Source organism: Ambystoma mexicanum, chromosome 3q, assembly GCF_040938575.1.
Source record: "Ambystoma mexicanum isolate Mex_15411 chromosome 3q, UKY_AmexF1_1, whole genome shotgun sequence".
In the NCBI taxonomy this organism is placed as follows: Eukaryota; Metazoa; Chordata; class Amphibia; order Caudata; family Ambystomatidae; genus Ambystoma; species Ambystoma mexicanum.
This window is the reverse complement of record NC_090926.1, coordinates 1,269,005,361-1,269,031,174: the sequence shown is the minus strand read 5'-3', so window position 1 is coordinate 1,269,031,174 and position 25,814 is coordinate 1,269,005,361. Positions and strand designations below refer to the sequence as shown.

The window sequence follows — 25,814 nt, the reverse complement described above, 5'->3', positions numbered from 1 at the left end:
ATCCCTTGCTTTTTTCCTTTCTGCAATCGTTCTCGAACTGCTGGTGTACCAGCCTTTGTTTAAGGTCTGAGGCACTGGTTGATGAGATGTATAGACTGATATTCCCAAAGGCAAAGAAGTAGTTGATGGAGAATCCAGTTCGTCCTTCTACTGACACACGGCACAAAGCACAGGTACTCACTGTGTGTGCCCTGCTTGAACAAACTTACTTAAAGTGGCAGCGGGTCTTTGGAACTAGATTTCCTGCAAAGTGGGGGTGATGGTGGCATATGGGATTACCACATTTTCCACCACTTTGGGGTTTCCCTGGCTTATTTTATTCCCCTCAGGTTCAAGATATGCACTGGTTCATTCTTCATTTGCAGGACACAGATGTTGGGTTTAACTGAGAGAGTTTTACCATTTTTACCTCAGCATTTTGAGTGGTGGTAAATATTTGAAGAATTTCAAGAAGGTATTTCACCTCATAATCATGTACCTTATAACATATTTTTAAAAACAGTATTTCCGTCAAAGTTGTAGTGAAAGCCATGAACAATTCCTATCACTAGTTACCAATTGTGGGCTATCCCCCATTGTTCAGAACATCAAGGACCAACAGGGCCACCAAACTTCTCTTATTTCCAGCAGAAATGCTCCTGATGGAGGAATGAAGGAGAGCCAGTCGTGGGTGACGCAGCGGGCACAAGAAATGTTCCAAAAGACGGGGACCTGGAGTCCAGAGAGGGGTCGACCAGAAAGCGTGCCTCATAGCCGGCCAAATTCGCAGGTACTTATCGCTTCCAATCCTCAACCTTCTATGTTACTTCCCCCTTCAAACATTTTCCTGAGTACAAGTGTTTCCTCCGCCTGGAAGCAGTTTGTTATGCTCCATGTGAGCTGACTCATGCTGCTTTTCCATCTGTCCCTCAGTCTTGCTTATCCTATCTCCTTGTTTTTCTTTTCCCCCCAACATTACTGAAACCTCTCTACTATGTGTTCCTATTGGTGGCCCGCAAATTTCCATAAGTGAGCCATAGATCTCCCTTGTGCTCCATCTCACTTACTAGCTCTGCGCTTAACTCACAGCATTGTGTGTCTCCCTCTGAGCCCTGTATCTCCCTACGGGGTCCTTGTGTCTCTCTGTGCTTAATTTGACACCTCAGCTCTTTGTGTCCATGTTTAACACGTTTGTCTCTTATAGAATGCCTGAGGTATCCCCTGAGTCCCATCTCACCCATTAACCATGTGTCTCACTTTCTCCAGATTCCCCAATAAGCATTGGAGGCATGCACCTATGTGTGCCAGAACCTGACTGATTCTAACTCAATACTAAATGGTTGGAGGGGTATTTTCATCAGTATCATATCAAAACCTCTTGTCTGAAACTATAAACCATGGGTTTGAACCAGCGATGGCTGGTTAACTTGGATATTATGTGTCTCAGCTCCCAAGACCTGGATGGGTCTGGAGCTGTCCAGAGCGAAGAGGGCGAGCTGAGGCAGGGACAGCATGTGCTCCTTGTGTCTCCCTAATATTTGTTGTGCACTGCCAGTGTTTCATGATGCTCCTAGAGGAATGTGTCCCACTGAGCGATGTATGTGTGTCTCTGCAATATATGTATCATCCCTAATGAACCGCACATGAAATCCTTGTACCCAGGTTCACCATCAAAGAGAAGGAACACAGTGGCTTCAGAGGAGGGATTGACTTCCACTTGGAGTACTGTAAAGGCCCTTGGGGGGAAAACAAAGTAATACATATGCATGCTCCTCGAGCTGGTGTGAAGAACACCAGTCAATCCAGTTAGATCTTATGACTTTGGGAATACGGCTATCAGCAATTGTTGCTGTGCTGGAAGCTCAGGGATTGTGGGTGCACCAGCAAGTTTTGGTGTCAGGGTTTGGACTGTCAAAACATGTGTTCCAGTCTCTGCTTTTCGGTTCTGAATACCAATGGGGGCTGGACCTCAAGCTTCCAGGATATGAAAGACCTCGGATTCAGCACCAGCGACGAAGGAAGACCTTGGCGAAGCAGTTGGCCAGTGGATCAGTCTTGGAGGCCAAGAAAGGGGCAGTAGGCAAGGAAGAAGATGGATAAAGTAAAGGAGCTCCAGCAAAGCCTGTCTTCCTGATGGAGAGCAGCAGCAGCAGAATGAAGCAGATAATGTTACTTAATGAAGTTAGCCAGCACGAGGCACAGTCATGGAGGCTCTGTGTTGTCCCAGCACAAAGGCCCTCCTCGCTCCAGATGTTGCCTGCTTTGCAGAATGGAGCAGACTTGAAGGTCCCGGGTGCCTCAGAAGGGCTTTGCAGGAGATGCAGGACTGTGAACCATTTGTGTCCACTGGTTCACGGGCGGGAGACACCTCCGTGCCATCCCTTTGTCAGGGCAGAGCTTTGTTGTATGGGAGTTGGCACTGATGCCTGTGGTCTCATAAGCAGCTTCCAGCGTCCCTCTGTGGCCTTTCATGCTTCAGATTCCACGTTTCAGTGGCCGACTCCCTAAGGGCTCCAAATTCTTCCAAGAAATACCAAAAGCTAGCTATGGCGTGACACCAGCCCATGTATCAAAGGACTTGCAGCAGTCCTGGATAAACAGATTAAATACACTTGTGAAATAACTTGCTTGGAAGTGGATTACAGTGTCTGCAAACCCCTACTCAGCCCATGCAAATTCTAAGCACACAGCGGATCCCCCAATGCTCTGGACAGAGCCTGCAAAAGAGCATGACCATATTTGCCCATTTCCGACCTCTGAACAGGCGGATGACAGTATACAAAGCCTGTGAGCCAGCAAGGCAGGTCTTGAACAACGAGGTTAGCCATTTTGTCCACAGCTCGGGGTTAACGTGTTTGTCTTGAAAGCAAGACAACCCAGAGCATCACAGGTTCAAATCCCAGTCCGGTATTAAGCACATTATAAAAGATTAATTATACTTTACAAGAGGCTACCGCCTAGTAAAAACATAAAGTTGCACAGGTGTGCACCTCATAAAATGTAAAAAGAAAGTATCACTGCTACTATCATGTTTTCCCTTCACTGCTAACATTAAGGACGGTAGTAGTAAAATACCTCTCTCCCTCCACCAACAGTACTGTGCTACTGTATGAAATGCCAAGCCCAATTCCAGCACCCCTCTGTTGTAAAACGCTCCGCTGCTCTTGAGCTAGGTTTGCGCTTTGAGGAATAAAATAAAATGAAATGTACACACAAAAGGGCATAATAAGAGACAGAGTGTCCCTGCATTGGCAGCCTTAAGGACTGGACGATATGAGTTGCAGTAGCGAGTGAGGTGGAAAAAGACCTCACTTACTAAAAAGTGGTCGGAATGACAACAATTTAGCAAATTTGCTAGGGCTCTCATTGAAAGAGATGTGAAGGCTCTAAAAACAACTATCTTTCTTGGCTAAAAAGATTTTGGTCTTGATGAACAGCACTCAATGGATTGTCCTGACGTGGAACCTCTGGCCCTCTCGGATTGACTGCCACACAATAGTGTGTTGACTCTGGAATTTCATTGTGGCTGACGTGAAGTAATACGTCCCTGCAGGTACATTTTGCTGCTTTTCAGCGTTCTCCAGATGCATTCTTCCCTTAGGTGTTCATCGAATGCAGATCTGCCGTGCATACGTTCCTCACTTGTTGTAGCTGATATTGTTGCCAAAAGCAGTTATTTTGAACTGTAAATGAACTGTCACCATCACATTTGATATCGTGCACCACCAGTGTAAGGAATCGCTTGGCTTACTGTAGAGCATCAGTCTGTTGTCTGGAGACATTTATTCTTAGTGCTTTCCTGAAGATATGCAGCTTTGCCTTTGCAACACTAAGGATGCTGGAGTTATTCGACCTTGAATGGAAGACCTCTTTCTTGCTGATGGGAGTTTGATGGTCTGAAGATTGAGGAGTTTTTGATGGTCTGATGTAAGCTGTTGCTCTGAAGGAGACACAGTTGCACTGTGTGTGTTCAGAAGGCCCCTAAGTAATGGTATTTCCAGGTTCACATGAAGACGCATGCTTTGCAGGGTGAGATACGTTACCTGGTGTTCTCCCTTAGTTTGTCTTCCTCTGTCTATTTTGGTGTTCTATGTATCTATTCATTGAGCCATGAATGCCACTACTGTCCTCTCTTTCTATCCTGGTTCTCTTTGCATCGCTTCTTTGAATCTTGCTACCCTCATATCCTCTCTATCATATTCTCTGTTTCTCTTTGTGCTGTTTGTATCTCTTCATTGACCCATGAATGCCAAAACTGTCCTCTCTGTCTATCCTGGTTCTCTTTGCATCGCTTCTTTGAATCTTGCTACCCTCATATCCTCTCTATCATATTCTCTGTTTCTCTTTGTGCTGTTTGTATCTCTTCATTGACCCATGAATGCCACTACTGTCCTCTCTGTCTATCCTGGTTCTCTTTGCATCGCTTCTTTGAATCTTGCTACCCTCATATCCTCTCTATCATATTCTCTGTTTCTCTTTGTGCTGTTTGTATCTCTTCATTGACCCATGAATGCCACTACTGTCCTCTCTGTCTATCCTGGTTCTCTTTGCATCTCTTATTTGAATCTTGCTACCCTCATATCCTCTCTATCATATTCTCTGTTTCTCTTTGTGCTGTTTGCATCTCTTCATTGACCCATGAATGCCACTACTGTCCTCTCTGTCTATCCTGGTTCTCTTTGCATCGCTTCTTTGAAATTGCTACCCTCATATCCTCTCTATCATATTCTATGTTTCTCTTTGTGCTGTTTGCATCTATTCATTGACCCATGAATGCCACTACTGTCCTCTCTGTTTATCCTGGTTCTCTTTGCATCACTTCTTTGAATCTTGCTACCCTCATATCCTCTCTATCATATTCTATGTTTCTCTTTGTGCTGTTTGCATCTATTCATTGACCCATGAATGCCACTACTGTTCTCTCTGTCTATCCTGGTTCTCTTTGCATCTCTTCTTTGAATCTTGCTACCCTCATATCCTCTCTATCATATTCTCTGTTTCTCGTTGTGCTGTTTGCATCTCTTCATTGACCCATGAATGCCACTACTGTCCTCTCTGTCTATCCTGGTTCTCTTTGCATCTCTTATTTGAATCTTGCTACCCTCATATCCTCTCTATCATATTCTCAGTTTCTCTTTGTGCTGTTTGCATCTCTTCATTGACCCATGAATGCCACTACTGTCCTCTCTGTCTACCCTGGTTCTCTTTGCATCGCTTCTTTGAATCTTGCTACCCTCATATCCTCTCTATCGTATTCTCTGTTTCTCTTTGTGCTGTTTGTATCTCTTCATTGACCCATGAATGCCACTACTGTCCTCTCTGTCTATCCTGGTTCTCTTTGCATCGCTTCTTTGAATCTTGCTACCCTCATATCCTCTCTATCATATTCTCTGTTTCTCTTTGTGCTGTTTGTATCTCTTCATTGACCCATGAATGCCACTACTGTCCTCTCTGTCTATCCTGGTTCTCTTTGCATCGCTTCTTTGAATCTTGCTACCCTCATATCCTCTCTATCATATTCTCTGTTTCTCTTTGTGCTGTTTATATCTATTAATTGACCCATGAATGCCACTACTGTCCCCTCTGTCCATCCTGGTTCTCTTTGCATCGCTTCTTTGAATCTTGCTATCCTCTCTTTCATATTCTCTGTTTCTCTTTGTGCTGTTTGTATCTATGCATTGACCCATGAATGCCACTACTGTCCTCTCTGTCTATCCTGGTTCTCTTTGCATCGCTTCTTTGAATCTTGCTACCCTCATATCCTCTCTATCATATTCTCTGTTTCTCTTTGTGCTGTTTGTATCTATTCATTGACCCATGAATGCCACTACTGTCCTCTCTGTCTATCCTGGTTCTCTTTGCATCTCTTCTTTGATTCTTGCTACCCTCATATCCTCTCTATCGTATTCTCTGTTTCTCTTTGTGCTGTTTGTATCTCTTCATTGACCCATGAATGCCACTACTGTCCTCTCTGTCTATCCTGGTTCTCTTTGCATCGCTTCTTTGAATCTTGCTACCCTCATATCCTCTCTATCATATTCTCTGTTTCTCTTTGTGCTGTTTGTATCTCTTCGTTGAGCCTTGACTCCCCTCTATCCTGTCAGGATCGCTGGCTGTTTCTGTATCTCAGTCTTGAGCCCTTCCTTTTCCCCTGCCCTCTTTTTTTCTCTGTCTTTCTATGCGCTCACTGTAGCTCTCTCTTGAACCTTAGTTCCCCTCGTTCCCTCTCTGTCTTCCTGTGTGCTTTCTGTATCTTGGTGCTCTCTGTATCTTGGTGCTCTCTGCATCCGGTTCTTAAGCCCTGTCTCCCTCTGACCTCTGTTATCTACCATGGAGCATTCTATATCACTCATTGCGGTCCTAATTCCCTACCTTTGCTCTATCTTCTGTTTAACTCACAAGTGCATCCAATCTCACCTTTCACTGCATGTGTGTGCCCAGTGTTCTGTGTTTCACTCCTAAAACTCTTGGTTTCATTTGCCCCTCTGCAAATGGTGAAGGCTTATTTCTCGGGTTTCTCTTTCCTCATGCAGTGTGTGGAGATGAGGGAAATGGGCCAGGATGGCTATTCGGACAGTGATCACTACATCCCTATGGAAGGCCATGGCCGGGCCGCCTCCATGCCACGGCTACCAGCTGAAAATCAGGTTAGCCTAACGCTTCACCTATGCAACTGCTGCAAATGATTTGAGCGACATATGAGTAACTAATGTTTTCAAGTGCCAAGGTTGCACTTAATTCACAGGCCTAATGCAGACAGAACTTTGTGGAAAAAGATAGAGTTCTCTTTGTCACAGTCACTGCTAGGGAAGCTCTGGTTCCTATAGAGAGCTAGGTTAGGAACAGCTTGTTTGCTTTACAGTAGGCAGGCAGGCTGTTTGTGCCGGATGTTGTGTTAAAAATGCTTGAAAGCTCAGGGTAAAAAAAATGTCAAAACAATTATGAGTAAAACAACATGGACATGAAAAGAAACTCAAGGGACATGCAGAAGGGTTTATAAAGCAGAAGAGGCCGGGACACCCGTCATGGGACATAAACCAAAAGATCAGGTTTTCTTTCTTGTCAATTAGTGTTTCATGATGCCTTCTATGCCATTAAGGTCCTTCATGCTTTTAAGGCCTACAGTACCATCATTTTCTCCATGCTGTTAATACCTTCACATGAAATTACTTCTTTCCATGCTGTGAGAAGCTTCCATGTGTTAATGCCATCTATGCCTTCTGTGCCTTATTATGTCTTCCATGCCTCTAATGACTGCCATGCTGCTCATGACTTCCATACCTTTTTAGGCCGTCCATGCTTTTACGCCTTCTATCGCTGGTATGCCTTGGATAATGTATATGTATTGCATGCATTTTATACCTTGCATGCCCTTAAACACACCTTTAGGTCTCTCAATTGACCTTTTATGCCTATATTTTATGTTGAATGTCTTCCATTTCTTTAACTTTCCTTTCGCACCAACAGCCCTTTAAACCACAAATATGCATCTAAACGCACTATTATGCCTTCAGTGGGGCTCATTACGAGTGTGCCAGTCTGGTAAAAATGCCGGAAGCACTGCCGGTAATAACAGCTCCAACATTTTTACCAGAGCAGCAGACTCCAAGATTGCCGGTAGGGGTTCTGATTCACCAGCACGCCTGACCTGCCAGTAGTTTAGGCCACTATTGGCAAATAATTGCTGCAATCAGTAGTACCGGTACTAGCGTTGCCGGTGATTGCAGCAAACCCATTTCATGGAGTCCAGTGGGATGGGAACGCAGTGCTGTTGCCAGAACTCGGTTGCCGGTAATGGTTAAGGTGGGTTTGCCGGTAAACCGCCAGAATCGCTAGCGGGTTACTAACAAACCTGTAATGAGCCAACACACCTGTGGGAAGCCCATCCGTTTTGATTGACCTTTCTTTGCCTGCCACACCTTTAGTTCACTTCTTATGCCATTTATTATGCAATGTCTGGCTACGGCAGTCCAGAAACCCAGAACTAGACACAATTGTGTGCTTAGACTGGGCTAAGGCCTTTGAGGCCACACTAGAGGAAGATAATCGTTCTACAAATGATATGTAACAGTTTCAGACACAGCCATTTTCTCATCTGCCGGGACTATTCAGGACAACAAACTGAGGACTCACCAGGACAACACTGCCCAACTAAGTATGAAAGGGTGAACGAAATGGAGTCCAAAACCTTGGAACAATCTCCTGGAAAGCCTCTGTCTTCCAGGTAACCAACCAGCGGTACTTCATGAAGGCCCTAAACCCCTACCTGTCCCCTTTCCAACTTCCCAAACTGCCAGTTTACTGTATCAAAACCTAGACAGTACAGAGGACGAATGAGCCCATTGGTCCAACCAGTGGTGACTCCCCTCCCCAGCCCCCGCTCGTTCCTCACACTTATTCCTCCCTGAATTAGGCCAATCAATGTATAAGCTACTTTCCAAATTGTTCATACTTAACCCTACATCTCTACTTGGGCCTTCCATCCTCCATGAAAGGGGCCATCTAGCCAGCTGTAAAAGTTGTGTACCATAACTTCTTGCCCTGCTCCTTCCTTTTTCACCTTCCCGCTGCCGTGTCTTAGTCCTCTGAAGTGGCTTCTTATTGCGTGCAGTGATTTACAAACCATAATATAAATAAATAAATACATAGATTTCCTTCATTAACTCCAATTCAGTACATTACAAGATACTTTAATGGCATGACAAGTTAGACAAATTGTGCCAAAGTAATTACAAAGGATGCATATAGTGTTACAGTCTCTCCAATAGTCATCTTTTTGGTGATCAGCAGTAGTAATCATTTGAGAGGAAATTTAAATGTTTTTCGTAAAACCTAAGATGTCTTTGATAAAGAATGATAAGACGTATGTGCCATGCTCTTGTTGCTCAACATCTCTCTTCTCACAGCAATAATAGAAACCCATTTGTTGATAACCAGATCCAGACCCACCAGTCTAGCCCCATATAAAAAAGTTATAGGATAAGAAATTCCAGCTGCTCCCCTCGTAGTGTAAACACCACTACGTATAATGTGATTGTAAATGGAACAACATACTGCACAAAACATAATATAAATGAATGCAGTAAGATATAAACAACACAAAAATAACCATAGTTGGTATGGATTCCTTCCTGCAACGGATTCCTCATCTTTGATATCTATGCCCCAGTGCAGCTGCTCTTCGGAAACGTTTCCACCGGCAGGGGGTGCAGCAGGGCTGAGCATCGGCTCCGCCCAACACATCTGTGTGCCCAGCAGCAGATATGACGTTGTGGCCCAATTTATATTGAGGTGCTCTGCCCTGTTACCTTAGTTTCATTTTTCTGTGAACTGTGCTCGCTTCAGGAACACTGCTTAATTTGTTTAGGTTTTCCAGCTTCTTGCTTGCCAACTCAATCGAAGTCCTCTGGTTTGAAAACCAGCGCCGGATACCAGATGTCCACCTTGGATGCCCATGGGATCTCTCTTTACTGCCTTGGTGACCAGCATGACACGCAGGGTTGCCAGTCGATGCATCTCAAGTCGCTCCATAAACGGAAGGAGAAACTGTTCACCTTCCTCCTTAAAGAGAAAGGTGACAAACTGGCTTGTTCAAGGTCACTCAATGCTGACCATCGCACAGCAATGGGTCTTGTTCACCAAACGGATCTTCTAAATATCATTCTTCTTCGAAGAAGAAAAGTATCCACCATTCCAGAGACTCTTCGGATGACCAGTCACATCAGAGACCTTTCCCTACCCAATCCTCTACTCCAGAGGAATGGGGAGCCTTCCGGCTTAAGATGCTCCAAATCTTTGCCATGGCGATGGGTCCGACAGCTTCAGCTACTGCCCCGCTGGGAGGCAGAGTATCCCAGATTGGCAAGAAATTGATCCTTACCACTTCTGATGCCTGGGCCTTACACGTTATTCACTAGGGATACTGTCTCCCTTTTGCTCAACACCCTCCAGCATATCCACCGGCCAACCAGTTCCTACCTCCGGGCCTCCTTCTGCTGGAAGAGGTTTGTCAGCTTCTTACAAAAGGGCACTTAGATCCAATTGATTATCCCGCTGAGAATGAGGCAAGGGCTGGTATTCAACTTATTTTCTTTTGCAGAAGAAGGACGGGATCTGCATCCCATCTTAGATGTGAAGATCTTGATCCTGTATTTGCACAAAGTCAATTTCAAGATGGTCACCCTATTCAGATTCCTCATGCCCTAAACCTGCAGGATTGGCTGGTCTCCCTGGATCTCCATGGTGCCTACTTCCATGAGCCCAAGCACAGGAAGTTTCTGTTATTTGCAGTGGGGAATTCCCAATATCAATTTAAGGCCATGCCATTCAGCCTTTCTTCGGCAGGCACCCATGGTCTTCACTAAGCTACTGGCAGTGGTTATGGCTCACCTCAGAAGGGAGGGTATTCATGTCTTTTCTTATCTAGTTGACTGGCTCGTCTGAGCTCACTCCCCAGAACAGGCATCAGCGTGCTTAGACTGGATGTGCAGCCCTTTGTACAGCTTAGGCTGCTACCTGAACTTCCGGAAGTCTCAAGTTTCCCCATCCAAGTCCCTTCAATTCAAAAGGGCAGTTTTAGACACTCGCCTGACAGGGCCTTCCCCATGATGGTGTGTTTCTTCCATTTGCAAAAGAAAGATCCCCTGCCTCAGCTTTTCTGAGGTTTAGAAGTCTTATGGCCTCCTGCATTCTTGTAGTTCCAGAGGCCCGGCTGCTAGCTGTCAGTGGTCTTAGTTCCAGGAACACACCTTGGATCTTCTTCAGGTCTCAACGAAAGTGTGTAGAGATCTGGAATGCGTTCTCAGAGAAACTACCTACTGAAAGGGGCGTTGTTTCAGCAGGCCTGGCCCTAGTCACAGACGTGTCCCTGAAAGGCTGTGGCGCTCAACTACAAGACCTGACGTGAATGACCTATACTCTCCGAAGGAAGACGAAGAACACACTAATTTGCTGGAGATAAGAGCGATCAGGCTGGCCCTGGTCGCTCTTCTCCCTTCAGTATGGGTCAAGATTGTGATATCCCTGACAGACAACACAGTTGCCATGCACTTCCTCAACAAACAAGGTGGGTTGGGCTTCTTGCCTCTGTGCAGTGAAGCAACGTGACTCTGGTTCTGGGCTCTGGAGAACAGGGTCTCTGTGGTGGCAGCTCATCTGCCAGCAGGGAAAACGTGATTGCAGATGCCTTGAGCAGACAGACGTCTGCCTCCCACGAGTATGAGCTCTGTCAGGAAGTTCTGGAGGAGGTGTTCTCCCATTGGTGGAGTCCGCAGGCGGACCTCTTCACTTCCAGTGTGAACAGGAAGTGCAGGTGATTCTGCTCCAGTACATTTCCACCACGAGAAGCACTGGGGGACACCATGAGGGTCAAGTGGGACTTAAGCCTGCTCTGTGCATTCCCGCTGATCCCTGTCATAATGTTGATTCTCAATAGACTATGCCTGTTCGGATCCACAATTAACTTGATTACTCCTGACAGGACCCAAGACCGTGGAGCTCGGGATTGCTAGACATAGCCATCTGTCCTCCAAGGTGCTTACCACAGAGAGCGAACCTCCTCTTCCGAGTAGAGTGACGAATCCTCAACAGCCTGAACCTTCATACTTGACTGGTAAAAGGTAAAAGTATAAGGAGTGGGATTTGTAAAATGACATCCTGGACATGCTCTTCACTGTTAGGAGACTAAATTAATTAATTTATGCCTGTAACTGAAACAGATTTTTTGGCTTGGGGCAAGAGTGATCTGAACCCTTTAAACTTTGCCACATCTTTGAATGGATTTTTTTTTCTCACAGATTTCTCGTCTATGATATTCCTTTCCCAGTGCAGCTGTTCTCTGGAAACCTTGCTGCCACCAGAGGTACGCAGCGTAGGTCGGCATCGGCTGCGCATCAGCTCTGCATTGCCTCTGAATCCGCTCTATCCAATGCCTTTACGCACCCCACATATGATGTCAGGGCCAGTATATGTTACAGCGCTCCTCCCCGTGATCTAATTTCCTTTTTTCCACACACTGAGTTTGCTACTTGGGAACATGCTCATCAAGCGTTCTGTTTTTCAAACCGACCCCATGCATACTCTGTCGAAGGCCTTATGCTTCAAGCCTTGTGCAGATTACGACTGGCAGATGTTGTCTCGGATCCGCACCAGATTTGCCTCTATTGCTAGGGAGAGGACTACGACGTGCAAGATAGCAGGTTGTGCCAGTCCATGCACCCAAAGACCATCTGTGAACGGGTGGCGAAGATCTTCAAATTCATTCACAAGGCAAAAGGTGAGGCTCTGCTGTCTTGGCAAAGGTTGCAAGACGTGAAACGACGCTCCGAAGAACAAGTGGCTGCACACAAGGAAAAGGAGAAGAAGAAGAAGCATTGGAATAGGTTCCTCTCCCTGAGTGAGTCCTCACAGCGACATTCGTCTTCTTCTAAGAAGACGAGCCACCTCTCCATCTGTGGCGAGGAGGGCGACCATGCCCCCTTTGGGCTTGAACCTAGGGATTCTAGGAAAAACAAAATGGGGTGAGGAGCGCACTCCAAGTCCTGGCCAATATACTGCCTGAAAAAAGAAAAGGAATAACTGGGTTAAATCCCAAAGTGCCGAATTCACTGGGTTAGATCCCAAATGTTGCAAACACAGCCTGCCTGAAGAGTGTTGGGACACGTAAGCGCTAGGAGTAGGAGAACAGCAGCACAAATGCAGCTGCAGGGATCCAACCCTGTGAACATTTTGGCAACAATTGGGATCTAACCCAGTGAATTGGACACTTTTGGGATATAACCCAGTTATTTTTTTTCTTTCTTCAGGTAGTATATTGGCCAGGAATTGGAGTGCCCGCCTCACCCCCCCTTTTGTTTTTACATGGATTCTAGGAAGGTGAGGGATTTCTCAGAAGAGTTCTACAGGGAAAGTGAGGATGTGCTGGGCCTGGCAGAGGACCTGCAAGTCGCCATTGGCCTTGACACCACCCCAGGCAAGCCTCAAGCCACTTTTCCAGCCTTTGACAGTTAAGGTGGCCAGTACTCTGGAGCTATCTGCTCCATCCAGGTCCAGGGTTGTGTGCAAACTTTGTGATATTCTGGACAATTCCCCCAAGAAAGAGATGCTCTATCTTTCAATATAGCAGTGGAGGCCCCCGCATTGGAGGTGTGGTAGAAACTTGCCTCTGTTCCAGAAGTGGACAGGGATCGGGCACGGAAGCACCGTCCCGCTTTGTCGGACCCAGCCTTTCTTTCCTCCCATGCTTTGCCTGAAAGCTTGGTTGTTCAGGCCGCGACAGCTGTCCTAAAGACTTCAACTTTCCTGTCCCTTCCACCGAACAGAGAGAGTAAGAGGTTTGATGCTTGGGGCAAGAAGGTGTTTCCATTGGGCAGTCTAGCAGTGGGAGCCATAAATTCCTCTTGCGCCATGGCAAAGTTCTCCTTCTGCATTGGACGGCGGTGGCCAATGTGGCGGAGTACGTCCCAGAGGGAGAGATGAGGGACGGTTACCTCTCCTTGTTCTCTGATGGCAAGGAGGTGGCACGCCAAATGCTGCAGTCAGGACTGGACAGGACTGTGTGGGCAGGTCCATGGCCAATAGCACAGTGGTCAGTTGCCACTCTTGGCTGAGGACGACAGGGTTTGCAGCCAATGTCCACACCAGGCTGTTGGACATGCCTTTCAATGGCCAAAACCTTTTTGGAGCTAAGGCTGACGACTCCCTCCAAAAGATCCAATTGTCTAAGGCAACTGCTAAATCCTTGGGGTTAGCAGTGCAACAGACTTCTGCAAAGCCGTCGTCTTGGGGCTGGGGTTTTTGCCCCTTTCCCGCCGTCATCCCGAGGGGTTGTGGTCAGTCTGCCCTGGGACGAGGGCTGGTGCTTCCCGAGTGGTAGAGGAAGAGCTACCCAGTGGAGGATATTGCCGCAGCTGCTGCCCCGGCCGCACCCCAGAGCACCAACCCTCAGTGGCAGGCTTTGCCACTCGTCACTGGTGTGGGGGGGTGCTTTCCTTGTTCAGCCTGGCATGTTCGTAAACCAGATACAATGCTTGGGCCTTACAGGCCAACTGATAGGGATATTCCCTCCCATTCCTTCAGCGCCCAACGTTCCACGGGCATCTGGCCACCGCTTTGTCTCTTGCCCCCATCCTCCGATCGAGCTGGTTCCATGCTCAGAATAAGGAAAGGAGTAGTACTGCACCTATTTCCTTGTGCTGAATAAGTATGGTAGCTTGTGCCCCATTCTGAATCTGCAGCTGCTGAACTTGTTCCTACGCAATCCCAGATTCTGCAAGCCCTCGATCTGCAGGACAGGTCGGTTTCCCTGGACCTTCAGGATGCCTACTTCCATGTGGCGATTCATTGAGAGCACAGGAACTACCTACAGTTCGTGATGGGCCAACACCATTACCAGTTCAATGTCCTGCCATTCTGTCTTTCCCTGGCTCCAAGGATTTTTCCCAAGCTGCTGGCAGTAGTAGCAGTTCGCCTCAGGGGGGGAGGCATTCATGTCTTTCCCTATCTCAATGACTGGCTAATACGAGCTCGCTCCACGGATCTGGTGTCAGAACACCTACTCCGTACATGCACTCTTTTGCACAGCTTGGGCTTTTCCATAAACTTCAAAAACTTTTAGGTTTCACCGCCCGCATCCCTCCGATTCATCGGGCAGTCTTGGACACTGGTCGGGCAGGGCTTTCCCGCCAGAGAGTGGTGTGTCGAACATCTTTCGGATGGTCAGTGTTGTCCAATCCCAGGAACAAGTCACATCCTCGGCCTTCTGGGCCTCATGGCCTCCTGCATCCTTGTGGTGCCAGAGGCGAGGCTGTACATGAGATCGCTTCAGCGCATTCTCGGTTCAGGGTCAAATGTTGGACCTTCTACAGGTCTCGAAGCAGGCGGCTCAGGATCCTGCGTAGTGGCCCATGCAAGACAACTTGCAGAGAGGTGTATTGTTTCGCCAACTCTGGCCCCAGGTCACGAACGCATCTCTGGCTGGTTGGGGTGCTCACCTGTCAAACCTAATGGTGAGCGCACTGTTGTCTCTCACGGAGTCTTGGGAACACATCAATTTACTGGAGTTGTCTGGCCCTGGTCGCTTTCCTCCCTTCTGTGAAACGTAAGACTGTGCAGATCATGACTGACAACACAGTTGCCATGCACTACCTCAACAAACGAGGTGGTGTGAAGGTCCTTGCCTCTGTGCAGAAAAGCAGTGCATCAGTTGTTCTGGGATGTGGAGAACAGTGTCTCTCTGACAGCGGCTCATCTGGTTGGACAAGAGAATGCCACAGCGGATGACTTTAGCAGACAGTCTTCAGCCTCCCACGAGTGGGAGTTCTGTCAGGAAGTTCTGGAGGAGATATTCTCCTTTTGGTGGTCTCATCAACTGGACCCCTTCCCTCCAGTGTCAATAGGAAGTGCGAGTTGTTCTGCACCAGGGAATGTCCTTGTCAGGGAGCTCTGGCAGACGCTCTGGCGGTGGGGAGGCCTTTTGACCTGCTTTATGCATTCCTGCTGGTCCCTGTCATTCAGCTGGTTCTCTGGGGGTTGTGCCTGTTTGGAACCACAATTGTTCTTATCTCTCCGGACTGGGCACAGAGAATGTGTTATCCGTAGTTGCTGGACATGTCCATGTACTCTCCCTAGCGACTTCCAAGGAGAGTCCACTTGCTCGCCCAATCGGAGGGGCGGGTCCTCCACCCGAATACTCAGCAGCCTTAATGTTTTTCTACTGAGAGGCCGAGGTACAAGGAGTGGAACTTGTCGGGCGATGTCCTCGATTTGCGCCTTCTAGCTTGGAGGCCCGCCACGGATTCAATTTATGCCTGCAGGTATTGAACATTTTTTAATTGTTTCCGGGAGAGGGACCTGGATCTTTTATCCTATCCTCTATCCCCTGCATTGGATGTTCTGCTTTCCTTTGTCCAAGTGGGCCTGGAGATTGGCACTGTCAAAAGTTACCTCACTGCTATCTCGGTTTTCAAGAGGTCCCCAGAACAGTGCCCGTACTTCGCAATCCCAACTGTTATGCAGTTTTTGTGGGGTTTCTGTAACCAGTTTCCTCCCTGCCAGATTGAGGATCTAACCCAGTGAATTGGACACTTTTGGGATATAACCCAGTCATTTTTTTTCTTTCGTCAGGTAGTATATTGGCCAGGAATTGGAGTGCCCGCCTCACCCCCCCTTTTGTTTTTACATGGATTCTAGGAAGGTGAGGGATTTCTCAGAAGAGTTCTACAGGGAAAGTGAGGATGTGCTGGGCCTGGCAGAGGACCTGCAAGTCGCCATTGGCCTTGACACCACCCCAGGCAAGCCTCAAGCCACTTTTCCAGCCTTTGATAGCTAAGGTGGCCAGTACTCTGGAGCTATCTGCTCCATCCAGGTCCAGGGTTGTGTGCAAACTTTGTGATATTCTGGACAATTCCCCCAAGAAAGAGATGCTCTATCTTTCAATATAGCAGTGGAGGCCCCCACATTGGAGGTGTGGTAGAAACTTGCCTCTGTTCCAGCAGTGGACAGGGATCGGGCACGGAAGCACCGTCCCGCTTTGTCGGACCCAGCCTTTCTTTCCTCCCATGCTTTGCCTGAAAGCTTGGTTGTTCAGGCCACGACAGCTGTCCTAAAGACTTCAACTTTCCTGTCCCTTCCACCGAACAGAGAGAGTAAGAGGTTTGAGGCTTGGTGCAAGAAGGTGTTTCCATTGGGCAGTCTAGCAGTGGGAGCCATAAATTCCTCTTGCGCCATGGCAAAGTTCTCCTTCTGCATTGGACGGCGGTGGCCAATGTGGCGGAGTACGTCCCAGAGGGAGAGATGAGGGACGGTTACCTCTCCTTGTTCTCTGATGGCAAGGAGGTGGCACGCCAAATGCTGCAGTCAGGACTGGACAGGACTGTGTGGGCAGGTCCATGGCCAATAGCACAGTGGTCAGTTGCCACTCTTGGCTGAGGACGACAGGGTTTGCAGCCAATGTCCACACCAGGCTGTTGGACATGCCTTTCAATGGCCAAAACCTTTTTGGAGCTAAGGCTGACGACTCCCTCCAAAAGATCCAATTGTCTAAGGCAACTGCTAAATCCTTGGGGTTAGCAGTGCAACAGACTTCTGCAAAGCCGTCGTCTTGGGGCTGGGGTTTTTGACCCTTTCCCGCCGTCACCCCGAGGGGCTGTGGTCAGTCTGCCCTGGGACGAGGGCAGGCGCTTCCCGAGTGGTAGAGGAAGAGCTACCCAGTGGAGGATATTGCTGCAGCTGCTGCCCCGACCGCACCCCAGAGCACCAACCCTCAGTGGCAGGCTTTGCCACTCGTCACTGGTGTGGGGGGTGCTTTCCTTGTTCAGCCTGGCATGTTCGCAAACCACATACAATGCTTGGGCCTTACAGGCCAACTGACAGGGATATTCCCTCCCATTCCTTCAGCACCCAACGTTCCACGGGCATCTGGCCACCGCTTTGTCTCTTGCCCTCATCCTCCGATCAAGCTGCTTCCATGCTCAGAATAAGGAAAGGGGTAGTACTGCACCTATTTCCTTGTGCTGAATAAGTATGGTAGCTTGTGCCCCATTCTGAATCTGCAGCTGCTGAACTTTTTCCTACGCAATCCCAGATTCTGCAAGCCCTCGATCTGCAGGACTGGTTGGTTTCCCTGGACCTTCAGGATGCCTACTTCCATGTGGCGATTCATTGAGAGCACAGGAACTACCTACAGTTCGTGATGGGCCAACACCATTACCAGTTCAATGTCCTGCCATTCTGTCTTTCCCCGGCTTCAAGGATTTTTCCCAAGCTGCTGGCAGTAGTAGCAGTTCGCCTCAGGGGGGGAGGCATTCATGTTTTTCCCTATCTCAATGACTGGCTAATACGAGCTCGCTCCACGGATCTGGTGTCAGAACACCTACTCCGTACATGCACTCTTTTGCACAGCTTGGGCTTTTCCATAAACTTCAAAAACTTTTAGGTTTCACCGCCCGCGTCCCTCCGATTCATCGGACAGTCTTGGACACTGGTCGGCAGGGCTTTCCCGCCCAAGAGTGGTGTGTCGAACATCTTTCGGATGGTCAGTGTTGTCCAATCCCAGGAACAAGTCACATCCTCGGCCTTCTGGGTCTCATGGCCTCCTGCATCCTTGTGGTGCCGGAGGCGAGGCTGTACATGAGATCGCTTCAGCGCATTCGCGGTTCAGGGTCAAATGTTGGACCTTCTACAGGTCTCGAAGCAGGCGGCTCAGGATCTTGCGTAGTGGCCCATGCAAGACAACTTGCCGAGAGGTGTATTGTTTCGCCAACTCTGGCCCCAGGTCACGAACGCATCTCTGGCTGGTTGGGGTGCTCACCTGTCAAACCTAATGGTGAGCGCACTGTTGTCTCTCACGGAGTCTTGGGAACACATCAATTTACTGGAGTTGTCTGGCACTGGTCGCTTTCCTCCCTTCTGTGAAACGTAAGACTGTGCAGATCATGACTGACAACACAGTTGCCATGCACTACCTCAACAAACGAGGTGGTGTGAAGGTCCTTTCCTCTGTGCAGAAAAGCAGTGCATCAGTTGTTCTATACTGTGGAGAACAGTGTCTCTCTGACAGTGGCTCATCTGGTTGGACAAGAGAATGCCACAGCGGATGACTTTAGCAGACAGTCTTCAGCCTCCCACGAGTGGGAGTTCTGTCAGGAAGTTCTGGAGGAGATATTCTCCTTTTGGTGGTCTCATCAACTGGACCCCTTCCCTTCCAGTGTCAATAGGAAGTGCGAGTTGTTCTGCACCAGGGAATGTCCTTGTCAGGGAGCTCTGGCAGACGCTCTGGCGGTGGGGAGGCCATTTGACCTGCTTTATGCATTCCCGCTGGTCCCTGTCATTCAGCTGGTTCTCTGGGGGTTGTGCCTGTTTGGAACCACAATTGTTCTTATCTCTCCGGACTGGGCACAGAGAATGTGTTATCTGTAGTTGCTGGACATGTCCATGTACTCTCCCTAGCGACTTCCAAGGAGAGTCCACTTGCTCTCCCAATCGGAGGGGCGGGTCCTCCACCCGAATACTCAGCAGCCTTAATGTTTTTCTACTGAGAGGCCGAGGTACAAGGAGTGGAACTTGTCGGGCGATGTCCTCGATTTGCGCCTTCCAGCTTGGAGGCCCGCCACAGATTCAATTTATGCCTGCAGGTGTTGAACATTTTTTAATTTTTTCCGGGAGAGGGACCTGGATCTTTTATCCTATCCTCTATCCCCTGCATTGGATGTTCTGCTTTCCTTTGTCCAAGTGGGCCTGGAGATTGGCACTGTCAAAAGTTACCTCACTGCTATCTCGGTTTTCAAGAGGTCCCCAGAACAGTGCCCGTTCTTCGCAATCCCAACTGTTATGCAGTTTTTGTGGGGTTTCTGTAACCGGTTTCCTCCCTGCCAGATTGAGGTTCTGGCATGGGATTTTAATTTAGTTTTAACATCTCTTAAGGGCATTCTGTTTGAGCCCCTTCATTCTTGTTCTATTAGGTTAATAACCCGTAAGTTATTTTCCTGGTTGCCATCACTTCCGCAAGATGGATAAGTGAGCTCCAGACATTGTCGTTTTTACCTCCCTATTTGGTTTTTACTAAAGGGAGGGTGAGAGTGAGACCCTCCTTTCTGCTGAAGGCTCTCTTGGATTTACAATATCTATCTTCTTGTGTTTTTCCTCCTCCTCACCCTTCCAAGGCAGAGGAACGATTCCATCATCTGGACCCAGTACATGCCCGCCCTTAAGTGCTATGTCTCTGGTACTAGAGAGGCTAGGAAAGTTGACCAGCTTTTAGTTTCTTTACGCTGGCACATGTGCTAGTAGGGCAGTGACCAAACAAACCCTTTCAAGGTCGATCAATCTTTGCATTTTAGAATGCTGGGATTGAAAGATCACAAAATGAGGCTTACTACAAAGAAATGGAAATAGCCAGTCACAACGTTTTACAGAGTCATTTATTATAGCCTGGACTGGGGTCTCAGCGCCCCACGATGCATGCATAGAGACACCTCGGCGAGAGACCACGAACAACCAAAGTTACACACATATATGCTAAACAGAATCACATTTGAAACACTTGACCAGTCCCCTCATGTGACAGGTTTCCACGTAGGTAATGTTACTAAAGCAACGAGTTTGCATTTTCCCCCGTCCTCTTATTGCCAATTTACTGTCTGGGAGTGGGGCACAACAGTACGTGGGGGCATATCAGGCAGTCTGCTCTAAAGCCTGGGAATAGGGTTTTCTCTAGAGGAGCACGTAGCAGCTGCACATTATTACAATCAATGGCTCTATGGAGAAAACATGGTTGAGACAGGCGGGCACCTAACTTATAGATTAGCAATATTTCTATAGAGACTTCAAGGTTCTACAGTGTAAGACAAACAAAACGCTCAGCAGAATGTGCCTTCCTGCCTGCCAATTAACAGAAGGTTCATGCTGCAGACTTCCACCGTGTTCACAGTGAGAAAAGCAAAATGAACAGGGAGCTAAACTGAACATTGCATCCAAGATGGCGAATAAAACAAAATGGCAGCGTGGCCACCATTAGTGTGGCAGTAGGTTCGCAGCATGATGCGAATGTGCTTAGGCCAATATGCATATCTTCAGGACACTTAAACTTAACATATTTTCACAGGATCTGGTTTGGAAGGATGTGCCTGAAGGTCTCAGATCACATTCTACCAGAGGAGTGGCTGCCAACTCTGCACTGCAGAGGTGGGTTCCTGTCCTAGATATTTGCCTGGCGGGGCTTGCACACGTTTGCTAAGCATTACTGCTTGAATTCCCTCGCAGGCGAGAATACCCATTTTAGTAGGGCAGTGCTCCAGAGATTTCTGGTTTAGGTGGTGTCTTTACTTCCTCCCTTCTCCAGATTACGTACTGCTTTGGGGGTCTATTATAGATGAGGTATCCGTGGGAGGAAAGTATCCATTAGAATAACAAATTACTTACTTCTCTGTAATGTCCTTTCTGATGGATGTTCCTCCTATGGATTCCTCATTGCCCTCCCTTCCTGCCCCTCTTTATGGGAAGCTGGTGTACCATCAGTTCTACAGTCCCTCAGCTTCAGAGTGCTAGCGAAAAAGGGTACAACTGTGGTCACCGGCCCGTCGCTGTTATATATATTGCCCCCAAAGTCATATCTGACACATAGAGGCATCGAGCAGAGCTGACGCAGATCTACACCGCAGTTTCTGGCGACCAATGTTTCCGGAGAAAAGAGATATCATAGATGAGGAATACGTGGGAGGATCATCCATCTGAAAGAACATTTACGAGAGGTAAGTAATTTGTTCCTCTGTTCTAGATTAACTGCTTTCTTTGGCCCGGATGGGCCTGCAGATTGACACTGTGAAGGGTTTTATTGCTGCCATTTTGGTTTTCTAGGGGACCCTGGAGAAGGGCTATTTTTTCACGGGATTGTTTAATGAATTTCCCCCATGACAGTTCCGGCTTTGTACTTGAATTTAGTGTTAATGTTTCATATGTGTGCTCCATTTGAACCCCTGTATTCTTGTTCGTTAAGATTACTCACTCTAAAGGTAATTTCCCTCGTCACCGTCACTTTTTCAAGACCGGTGAGTGAGCACCAGGGACTGTCAGTTAAACCTCCTTACATGGTTTTCTCCAAGGAGAATGTGACGTTGAGAGTGAGAACATCCTTCCTTCCAAAGGTGCTTTCTGATTTCCTTCTCTACTGTCTTTTTTACTCCACCTCAACCTTCCAAAGCAGAGGAACGATTACATTAGCTGGACCCTTTACGTTCCTTCAGCAAATATGTCTCTTGAAGTAGAGAGGTGAAGAAAGAAGACCAGCTTTTTGTTGGTTTTGCTGGTGCAAGTGCTGGCAGGGCAGTGACCAAACAGACTGTGTCAAGGTGGATCATCCTCTTTATCTGGGAATGCTATGATTTGGCTGGTAATGATGTACCTGACTGTCTCATGGAAAGTTCCGCCAGAGGAGTGACTCGTACCTCAGCTCTGCAGAGTGGTGTCCTTGTTCTGGACATTTGCCAGGCAGCTATCTGGGCTTCTTTGTACACATTTGCTAAACATTACTGCTTGGATTCTCAGTTTGGTCAGGACACTTGTTTTTGCAGTTCTGTCCTTTAGAATGTTCTGATTTAGGAGTTGCCCTACTTCTCCTCCCCCTACAGATATATGAACTGCAGTTGGAGTCTATCAAAGATGAGGAATCTGTGGGAGGAACAAAATCCATCAGAATAGCAAATTACTTACCTCTTGGTAATGTTCTTTATGATGGATGCTCCTCACACAGATTCCTCATCATCCTCCCAACCTACCCTGCTTCGTTGATAGCTACTACACCTTGGTTATGTGGTCTCTCAATGTCAAAGTGGTAGGAGCTGTGCTGGAAGGTAGATATCAAAGATATGGAGAGCATTACTGAGAGATAAAACATGTTTTCTTCACCATGTTGCGTAGCAGTCACAGATTTCAGATTGAAAGTTAACATGCTATAAAGGTTATTAAGTATTTAAACAAAGTTTAAACTTACGTTTCCCGGATTTGGAGGTTGAGGCTCCAGGCAGACTCCAATCAAGGAAAGTGTTATTTTCAATTTAAACCTTGCCACCAATGTGAACAACAGACATCCGACTGCAGAGCTGTAAAAAATAACTCAGCATTGGATCTTTCATAGATTCACATGCTGTCTGAATATTCCCTGTCATCAGGGTGGAAATCCTCTGTAATAGCAAAGCAGATTATGTTTAAATTTTAAAACTGCTGTCACGTTACTGTTATGTCATTTAATAGGTTGTTTTTCTCCCGCAGATTCCTCATTTGATAGATATTCCTTCCAGCTTCGCTGCTTCGGAAACTTTTAAACAGGGGAAGTAGTGGACCTCGACTTGACCGTCGATCAATCTTGCTCAGCGTCTGGTCGTCGGCTCCGGACGTGACGTCAGGTGTTGTATAAGTACAAGTCACTACACCCCAACCTCAGTTCCTTTTTTCCACTCGCTAGCATGCTGCTTGGGAACACAGAGCTTCGACTCTTTCGACGTTTTCAGAAGAAATCTTTGTATTTTTTCGCTAAATCCTCGACACGAGATGTCGGTCGCACAGGTGTCAGGTTTCAAACAAACAAAATCACATGCAGTCTATGGCAAATTCACGTTAAAACCAGTCATCATGTTTTGCATGCAAAAGGTGACTGCTGCCATAACCTTCGGGAGAAAAGCCTCCTTAAATATGTCAGCCCACATGGGAAGTGTTGGAGCTACATTTTTGGCGCAAGGTATTGCGCCTGCCTATATGTTTGCCGATCACTGCCATTCAATATGAATTAGGGCGGCCATCTTTATATGCAACAGTCCTTTGGAAATCTGTGGCTCTGTTCCGAAAAATATTAATGGTGTCGTCAGCTAGACTTTATCATATACTGAACCCCTTTGCAGGAAAGCCCTATATGGGACTGCTGAAAGAATGGGACTGGAAGATTTGAGTACAACTAACCCACGCAGGCATTGAAATAGATACTCTCTGCAACAATCCCTCCGCAGCAAAGAAGAAGCTGGTACAGTGTTATTGGATTGAAACGCTTAATAAAGAGCCAATTTCGCCACCTCATTAGATCTGGGTGGTAAAGCAAGGGCAGTTAATTCTACTCCAAAATACCTGGAAAGGTTCCCACGTAGATACCATCCAGACCAATTTCTGCGGCTATGTTTAAATTTGTATGCAACCAAAGAAATGTTGTTTATGCGCCACCAAGAGGAGATCCTAGATAACAAATGTCGCTTCTGTGTGATGCAGTGAAGTCTGTGAAACATTTGGTTTTTGAATATTCAGTGACAAAATCCCAAAGGAGCATATTTCTGGAGAGATATGCTCCAAAAAATGGCAATATGGAAGAGTGGTGGCTGACACTTTCATCTGGCATGAATTTTATGTTGACTTGTGCAACAATTGACTATCTTGACAAAATGTTGATAGACATAACGTGATTTGATATGTCCTTGTGGATGACAGTTGTCAATAATTTGACCAATTTCGGTTCAGTGTTATTATCTGAGGTAGTGAGGTTCTAGATGTTTTCATTTTTTTTCTTTTTCTTCTTTTTTTTCTTTCCTTATGATTGTTCTGTATATGAGGATATGAGAAAGTGAATTGATAAGGAAATGTAAAATAAAGTTTGTAATAAAATAATTTTTTTAAAAAGGGCTATTGACACCCTGGGATTTCACTCATCAGTGGTGCCTGCGCAAGGTTATGACCTAACCGACATCCTAGAGGAAGGTCTTGACACTGAAAGTAATATGCCTCTGAACCCAGCCATTGGCAATCCTTTGACAGCCCTATGGCAAAACCCATGTTGCATTCCTCCTGTCAGCTCCACCATTTCCGGGAAGTACATGCCGGCTAGAGGAAACCCCTCATGCCTCTCCTCTCACCCTTCCCCCGGTTTGTTATTCAAGCTGCTACAGTCTCTTCTAGACCTGCATCATCTACAGCCACTCTTTCCCCAGACTGAGAAGCAAAAAAGGTAGATGCCTTGGCAAAGGAGGCATTCACTTTAGGTAGCATAGCCCTCAAAGCTACAAATGTGGCAAGCAGTTTTGCCAAACACTCCTTCGGTCTATGGACAGCAGTGGAAAATGCTGGCCAGTATGTCCCTGAAGGAGAGGTGCGCAAGGGCTTCCTACAGCTAGTGGAGGATGGGAGAGAGGTGGCCAAGCCGTCACTGAGAACTGGCCTGGACATCGCCGACTGTGTGGGCCGATCTATGGCTTCGGCAATAACATTGAGAAGGCAGGCCTACTTGAAAACCTTTCACCTAACATCCAAGTAAATCTTTTGGACATGCCCTTTCGAGGGCGATCTTCTTTTTGGCCACAAAGCCTGCAATTCCTCAGAAAAATTCAAGGAATCAGAACTTGCTGACAAATCCTTAGGCCTACCTGCGCAGCCGGCCAAACCTGCTATTAGCTTCGCCTCTAGGGAACGGGGCTACAGGAGATATGATCCTTATGGCAGAAGAGCGCAGCTCCAACCGACCAGGCACGGGCAGAAGTGTTTCTCGTGCTCCAGGAGGGTCAGGGAGGCTTCTAGAGGTCACCAGGCAGCGTCGGCAGCGGCGACCCAGTCTCCGAAGCCGCTTTGATTTCTCCTCTCACAGCGTGCCGGTTGGAGGATGGTTGACAGAGCACTTGCTCCCGTAGCAGGGAATTAATTCTGATGCCTGGGCTCTACAGCTCATTCGATAGGGTTATTGTCTGCCATTTCTAAGAAAACCACCAGATAGACCGGCACCACCTCCAATCCAACCGGTATAGGATCTCCAGGAAGAACGTAGAGCCCTGTTGCTGAAGGGTGCTGTGGAAGAGGTACCTCCCGAACAGAGAGGATTGGGTTGGTATTCCTGGTATTTCTGGTATTTCCTGGTGCCCAAGAAAGGAGGAGGTCTCCGTCCCATTGTCAGGGCATTGAACAAGTTCTTGAGGAAAGACAAATTCAGGATGCTGACATTGAGAGAGATTCTCCACGCTCTCGAACTTCAGAACTGGTTGGTCTCCATAGACCTACAGGACGCCTATTTCCATGTGCCAATCCATCAAAGCACAGTAAATTCCTAAGGTTCACCATAGGAGATAGGCACTATCAGTTCAAGGTGCTTCACCAAGCCCATGGCGATTGTTGCGGCTCACCTCCGGAGATCCAGAGTCCACGTATTCCCATATCAGGATGACTGGCTGATCCGAGGGAAGTCGGTATTACAGGTCTTGTCCCATCTGCAGGATAACTGCTCGCTGCTGCACAGGCTGGGCACATGACACCAGTCCAATGGCTCCAGTTCATCGGAGCAGTCCGCGATACCCGGGCGGGGAAGGCCTTCCCTCCCAAGG

At 47.4% G+C, this 25,814-nt stretch overlaps 1 protein-coding gene across 18 annotated transcripts in view; it reads left to right on the top strand.

The window, feature by feature from the left end:
- CACNA1A (calcium voltage-gated channel subunit alpha1 A) overlaps positions 1-25,814 on the top strand; it is a 2,932,691-nt gene that overhangs the window by 2,601,215 nt on the left and 305,662 nt on the right. For 12 of the 18 annotated variants that reach the window (XM_069604327.1, XM_069604317.1, XM_069604315.1 and 9 more), the window contains 2 exons: positions 628-769; positions 6,513-6,626. In XM_069604327.1, the coding sequence (XP_069460428.1) occupies positions 628-769; positions 6,513-6,626 (256 nt within the window). The remainder of the gene's footprint in view (positions 1-627; positions 770-6,512; positions 6,627-25,814) is intronic. The other 6 variants (XM_069604322.1, XM_069604325.1, XM_069604314.1 and 3 more) reach the window with 1 other exon arrangement.